The sequence below is a fragment of the Melampsora larici-populina genome (genome assembly GCF_000204055.1).
Source record: "Melampsora larici-populina 98AG31 unplaced genomic scaffold MELLAscaffold_63, whole genome shotgun sequence".
In the NCBI taxonomy this organism is placed as follows: domain Eukaryota; kingdom Fungi; phylum Basidiomycota; class Pucciniomycetes; order Pucciniales; family Melampsoraceae; genus Melampsora; species Melampsora laricis-populina.
The window spans coordinates 33,839-40,733 of record NW_006768827.1 but is presented as its reverse complement, the minus strand read 5'-3'; the positions used below and the strand labels follow the sequence as shown (position 1 = coordinate 40,733).

General features: G+C 46.6%; 3 protein-coding genes across 3 annotated transcripts in view; 1 reads left to right on the top strand and 2 right to left on the bottom strand.

Annotated features, from left to right (window-relative positions):
• The window catches only part of MELLADRAFT_112212 (uncharacterized protein), a gene marked incomplete at both ends in the record, with an annotated part of 1,715 nt that extends 1,115 nt beyond the window's left edge, over positions 1-600 (bottom strand). The window contains one exon of the mRNA XM_007416713.1: positions 262-600. Coding sequence (XP_007416775.1) covers positions 262-600 — 339 coding nt within the window. The remainder of the gene's footprint in view (positions 1-261) is intronic.
• Positions 601-1,141: 541 nt separating this feature from the next.
• On the top strand, positions 1,142-3,257 carry MELLADRAFT_112211 (uncharacterized protein; the record flags this gene model as incomplete). Its single annotated transcript, XM_007416668.1, has 6 exons — positions 1,142-1,420; positions 1,505-1,882; positions 2,113-2,176; positions 2,474-2,823; positions 3,010-3,044; positions 3,098-3,257. The coding sequence occupies 6 exons, from the start codon at positions 1,142-1,144 to the stop codon at positions 3,255-3,257; spliced, it is 1,266 nt and encodes a 421-aa protein (XP_007416730.1).
• A 1,856-nt stretch (positions 3,258-5,113) lies between these two features.
• MELLADRAFT_68146 (uncharacterized protein) lies at positions 5,114-5,506 on the bottom strand (the record flags this gene model as incomplete). Its single annotated transcript, XM_007416676.1, has 1 exon — positions 5,114-5,506. One exon carries the CDS (start codon positions 5,504-5,506, stop codon positions 5,114-5,116), a length of 393 nt encoding a protein of 130 aa, XP_007416738.1.
• Between the last annotated feature and the right edge of the window lie 1,389 nt (positions 5,507-6,895).

Here is a 6,895-nt window from a genome sequence, read left to right as displayed (position 1 = left end):
TTATCATATGGACTGTAAAAATACGGAAAAATATGGAGAGTGAAGTTCTCAACGCAGGGAACAAGATGCATATTTTTATTTATTTTTTGCCCTTTGCCTGGCCTCTCAATATTTTTGTGTATCAATAATTTAATTTTCTGCCCAGAAAATATTATATTTCTTGTAGTGAATGAAGTCGATGATGTTCAGTGTCCTATGGACGACCATGCTTTGCCACAGTTGAGGGCTATGGCTGAAAAGGGTGGAGGCCGATGGCCTCACCGCCATTATAAATTCCCGGAGTGACATTCCCTCAGCAATAATTGCGTCGGTGATGTTGGCAATGTGATCCTCACGCTCCAGTTCACTCGCCGGAATGACAACATCTGAAATGTAATCTGAAGCATCAGATTCTGGCGATTCCGATTCCACAGGGTGTGATTCCGGCTGGGAATCAGACACATATTCCGAAGGCGATGTCCCTAGAGCGGTTTTGGTTGGCCCGACTTCGCTATCATAGAAAAACTCAGATTGCGAGGTGGCAGTGACTGTTGCATCGAGGTCAGGTGGACCTGATAGTGCACATTCCGATTGCGCTGGTACCACAAGAGGAGGGTCCATGTTGTTCGATGAGGGGTAGATAGATATGATGCCTAATCAACCGCGAGGACCAGCCGAAGATAGCCCTTTAAGGCTAGGCAGGCGTGATTCAAGAGATGACTAGACCCACTGCCCATGCGTGCGTCCGGAAGTGCTACTGTCTCACTAGCGGAAAACATGATGCTTAGCATGCTGCTTGTGTGAGTTTCATGCTAACAAATAAATCCCAGGAGTTAACGGGATTCCTTTGTCTGGATGAAACTCATAAAAAAAATCGACTCGAATATATCCTAGGATGGATTTGTTAGGATGAAACTCAAAGAAGCGTGGGCACCTCATAGCCTACGTTATTGTGTGTGACATGATTCCCCATCATGACACTGGGATTGAACCATAAGGTTGAAACCTCTGGTGTAGGGTCGCAATGAGGTTGATACAAATGTGCTGACGTTAACAGCACAAGTTTGTCATCGTAACATAAGAATGTATCTTCCAACTTGACATTTGCATAACATACATTTCATTTTATTATCATCTCATGCCGTCAGCTCCAATGACTACAATGACTCCACCAAGCTCGACTGCACCCAGCGTACACACCCCAAAGATGGTCATAACCACATTGAAAATTTGTGATTTGATGACCAGTGCGGGATTTTCTCCAAAAGAGTTTATGCTCACTTTCTTGTCCTCCACCGATAAAGAGCTTGTTAACCGGCGCCGCGTAATGAAGGCCGGTTTGGGTACCAAGGGAACTCGGTCCATAGTGAAACACTTTGCTAAACTGACAACCTCTTGTGCATCAGGTAAGGACAGTTGGGAAGCCATCATCTTGGAGCAGGTGAGGCGTTCTTTGATTGAGAGTTTTGCGCTGCAAACACCTAACCTAAACCCAAATATCAAACCATTTTTTTGGGCATGCAAGGCGTCAGCAATAGTGAACGATCAGGACATGCAGCAAGGGTATTTCCCAGCGGGGTCATATACTAGCTCAAACCAAATTCCGGCGGACTCCTTCAGCGAGGGGTCAGAAGGCCTGCGAGCGCACCAAGTCAAAACCGGGATGAAATTCCTTCACAGCCTGATCCATAGCAAACTCTCTCTGGCTTTGAAAACAAAGAAATCGGCCCCAGATGATGACGACGACAAGGACGGCCAGGGCACTGTGACCCCAGATCAGACCGCTCCAACAGACGAAGTCTCCATCGATGGTCTTCCCGATGAGGCCACGATTCTGTCGCTAGAAAACCTGGTATTTGTGCAATCCACACCGGCAGACGTAGCCGCGCACAAGCTCGAAAAAGTGAGTTATCCTATATTGAGGGCGATGTATTGATGTCTAACCTTGTGTGCCTCATGGCGACCGTACCAGTGGTAGCTTCCAACGATGATATGTTCCATGATTGCCGTTGCTTGCAATCGGCGCCACAATTCCATTCCGCTCGCCAATGGACTCATGACTCTGGCCGCTGGTGTATCATGTTGTGTCAATGATTGGCTCCACTCTTTGGGTTTGACCACCTCTCGTACTAGTATTCTGCAAGCAATGGAGCACCTGCGCGCGTTACAAGAGGAACACATGATGGATCTGTTCAAAGTGAACCACACGATCATGCCGCTCTTATGTTTTGACAATATTGACATACACCTCCGCATCCATAACACTCGTATCAACACATCCTCTCGGTTATTTCATGGCACTTGGGGTTTTTACAATGTCATCCGGTCATGTCTGCAAGCGAGTTGCACTGAGGAGGCCGCGGGCATCGCTATGTTACTGAGGAGGCCGCGGGCATCGCTATGTTTCTCGAATCGATGGCAACGGCTGATTGACAACCTGTTGATATCGGTTTGTTTGCTCCTACGCCAACGGATATGGAACATTGGCAATTAGTGATCAAATCCCAACTCGCCAAAGCTCTCCAAGAAAGTGCAACTCATATCTTACCTGCAGGATTGAGCAGTGCCAAACTGCCATGCCTCAAAACCAAACCGCCACCCATCAATCAAATCGAAATGCATCAGCCCAATATCCATTTACTGCGCATGATGGATGCGCCGGACTCCTCGGCCGATGGCGTTTCACGAGTCCTTGACGCGGTAATGGGCCAAATTGGCATGGACAAGGAGAAGTATGCCAAGAGGGTTCTCATTGCCGGTGGAGATGTCGGGTCGAACCAACTCCTTGAGAGCCTCCGGGTGAAGCGATTCCCGCCGGTGAAAGCGCTAGAGGGAATTGATTGGGTGAGTTCCATATTCGGCGGAGTCCATATCACATGGAACTTTGCCAAAGCGATATGGGGTCATCATTGGGGTAATACAGAAAATAGAGAAGATTCAGGGGTGTGGCGATCTTCTTTCGCGTTGGACTTAGAGTACAAAAAGCCGGTTGAATCGCAAGATTTCAACAGCATCATGCGTTTGATTCAGATTGTGCATAAAGCGACGCTGTCATTCATCATGAAGTGAGTTATATAACAATGCCATATCTTATAACATCACCCAATACTTAACTTAGGCATATTGCCAAAACCTATTCCAGAAAAGTGATCGAGGGCTTGGAAGATGTTGATCTTACCACCGAAGCAGGCATTGAGACGCTATTCGACTCCGTTTGGAACCAATACTTTGACCGTTCGGCACTTGCTTCCGCGAGGACCAACGGAGATCATACTTGATACAATCTCATCATGCGATTGCGAGATTTTGCCACTGTTGTGGAATCTCATGACGCCACTCAACAGGGTGACATAGGCCGCCTAATTGCGATGTGGAAGCGGTGGTCAGTGATGGCGCAAGGGCTGACAGGCCTATCTCATTATGCTTGACACATTCCCAGGATTGTGATGCTATTGGAAGTGGACTTACCTAAGAGTCTGGCCCATGCGATCAAACACTCACTGTTGATCCCATCCAACGAGCGTGAGGGTCACTGGATGGCTATCGATGAATACCTTGAGGTGCACATATTCTGGTTGAAACACATGTACAATAACACAGTGAGTGAATTTTGTCATGCTCGGGTGCAATCTATTGAGCGATAGCCAAAACCTCATTGGATTGCCAATTCACCTTTCTCATCACAGGGTCACGGAACGGATATCCAACGGCTGACACATCGGTTCTCAAATAACATCCCATTGGTATGTTTGATTCAAAAAGCCAAAAAATAAATTGCAAAAGCTTAGCACCACACTGACATTTAAAAAAAAAGCTACGCAAATTGATGCAGCTCTTAAAAGCTCTCTCCGGACAAAAGATTATTTATCAGCCAAATATGAATCCAATCAGTGACGCCTCCATGAATGCATTCATGAGTTATGCTGAAGCACATCTTGCCAACACAAATCCGTCCTCCACCGCCACCGCGGAGGTTCCCAATGTATGGCGCGACGGTCGGTGCCACATGTCAAAGTTGATCAATGCTGACAAGATGGCGAATCAGTCATCACGCTTCCGCTGGGGCGCGTCAAATGTACTCTCGTCGTGGGAGAATCAAGAGGACCCTGGTGAGGAGTAGGAATGCCAAATCATCAGCACCGGTCTACATGACCGGAAGGGTATACACTAAGCGCAATGCAAAGCATAAAATCTTACCTAGATTATTTTGCGCCTTTGCGATTCTTGGCAGTCACTGCGTTCTTCCGCGTTACGTTTGTTACCGGGGGGTAGCATGAGACTTATCTGTTCGACTGGAGATCCAGATGGTGTTGTGCTCCGCGGTAGGTCTCTGTTCACTTTGGTTTGAGATCCAGATGGTGCTGGGCTCCCCGGTGGGTCGATTGTGTCTTTGGGTTTGGCACGTTTGAGAGGTGGCTTCCTAACAACGCTGAGACAGCTACGCTACAACACGCTACCATGCATTTTGTATGTAGCGTAACTGTATGCAGTTAACACAGATCTGACCTTTATGATAGTGTAACTTGTCAAGTTACGCTACGCTACAAGCTACTGTAGCTGAGTTTTGTGCCTTGACGCTACGCTACAGGGCCAAAATTTGGTTAGCTGGAGATTTTCTGGGACTCTGCGTAGGTTAGCTGGGATTCATTCATGCTGATTCCTGCTAGCTGTAGCTTTGCGGCATGTTTCTAGCTACGCTATCTTGCGCTATCAGCTACGGATAGATTAGCTGTCTCAGTGTTGTTCCTAAGTCCTGCCAAGGCTTCTTTGGCACTTGCTCGCTTAGCGGCCACGGCCGATTGAGCGTGGGCTTTGGCCTGGAGGGCGAGAACTTTGGCTTCTTCAGCGACAAGGCACTTCGCCTGCAACCTCGGGACTCTGCAAACAAACAAAACCCGCGTGTGTGCAATCAATGATCAGAGTCTGAAGGTTGCCTTTCCGTTGGTGAATCATCAGGAGAAACATAAGGAGACAGTTTACCATGTAGACAAAGGGGTGTTTGCCCTGCAAAATGGCCTCACATGCCTCTTGCGTACAGTTTGGTCCGGTCAAATTGATGGCTCCCAGTCCAACTAAGGCTTTCTCAGCCACCTGATCGTTCAGAGACCCATTTGATCAGTCACCGTTCACAACCTCAGTAAGCGAAAGTGCCGTGAGTGACACTACTAACCTGATCATCTCCAAGTGTGTCCAACGGGTTGATGCAGAGGATGATGGGTGACGAAGTGGGATCGTGCACGTGATAGAACATTCCAGGGACACAACTCTTCCCAAATCCGGTTCCGGCCAATAAGAATGTTGTGCATTCATTGAGTAAATCCACCACGGACTGGATTTGCTCCGTTCTCGCAGGGTAACCGTGCATCTGCTCAAACTGCTTGCCGGCCTCTTCAGCCTGTTTGGCCTCGCTAGTGTTGACGAAATGATGTTGAAGTTTGGGGCGTGTGGTGAGGGACCTTTGTCTGCGAGTCTCACGAGCCTGCGCTAGCATGGAAGCACCGGCAGTGCTTTGACTCCTTCGTAACATGGTTGTATATGCGTATGTGGGCCTTCTGCAAGGGCCTGGTGGACATCGAGGACTTGGTCGGTGGTGATACCACTCATAGTTCTAATCCAAACAACAGTTTGTCTGTTGCGTATTGGTAGTTTTGCCAGTATATAATGGGTTTTGCCCCTGATTTGCAAGATTTGGACGCCGCAGTTGTCTGTAGCCCCGGGGTTGACCCAAATTGGCTTTTTCGAGATAACTTTTGCCTCTTTTGAGATATTCAAAAACGGAGAGCGGAAGGTGAGGCGCTGCGAAGCAGCGCGTGATGTTTATTATGAGCTCAAAACAAGATCATTGTGATGTTTGTTGAGCAGTGAGAGTCATAGTTTTTTGCAAAAAACCCCGACAGATCTCACGCCAAATTCCAGACATTACGAGTAAGTCCCTCGTTTGGGCTGGCCTGTACAGCGGGAAAACGAGAGGACGTTGGTTAAGTTTGCTGGTCTGCCCTCACTGCGGAACCCTGTATCCTTTGACCAGTAGTCGAGTCAAGGGCTAACCTAAGAGCATCCGCACTTGTGCGGTAATGGCATCCGCACTTGTGTGGTAATGGCATCTGCACTCGTGCGGTAACTCGGGTGCGGTAAGGTTAAATTTACCGCAACCGCAGGGTATTTTCCACACTGGTGGAAAATTAGCCCTGCGGTACTTAATTTTTGATCGTTTTGCGTCGCATGCGGTATCACACATCACGACTCATTCACGGCAATTCAACTCCAAAGACAAAACTCAACCCGACCTCCAACACCCAAGTCAACAACCATCACCTCCTTTTCACCTCTCACACCCTACAAAGTCAGTCACATGAATCAACTCAAGAATGTTCAACACTGATCAATGTCTTTTCCATTGTTAATTTTTCTGTCCTTTTTCAATTAAAATAGGTCAATCAAATATCTTCAACTCGACTTCAAACCATTCGGATGAAAATGAAGAATATCAAGATTCATATAGCTATGTAGAGGTCAATATATGAGAAAATTAACATTAAAAGACTAATCATTGGAGGACTTTTAAGATCAAGTGATACAAATCAAAAATTGAAAAAAGTTTAGATCTGTTTACAAGATTGTTCATTGTTATTTCCTAGTTTTAAAGCTCCAACTCTTTTACAAAATCATTATGTGTATTCACACTCATTAAAAGCTTTCTCAACGTAGTAAAGCCTTTGTTTTTTAACTGGAATTCATGTATTGAGTAGCTGAACAAAGTCAAAGTCATGTTGACTTTGTCTTTTTAAATCAAGATCTATTGATCAAGTAGATGAAGAAGATGATATTGGATCCTCATGTGTAGACGGAGAGTTTGAAAGAATTTAAGGTCCTCCAGTGCAAAGAAGAGGACGGTGCTTTATCATATGAAAACTTG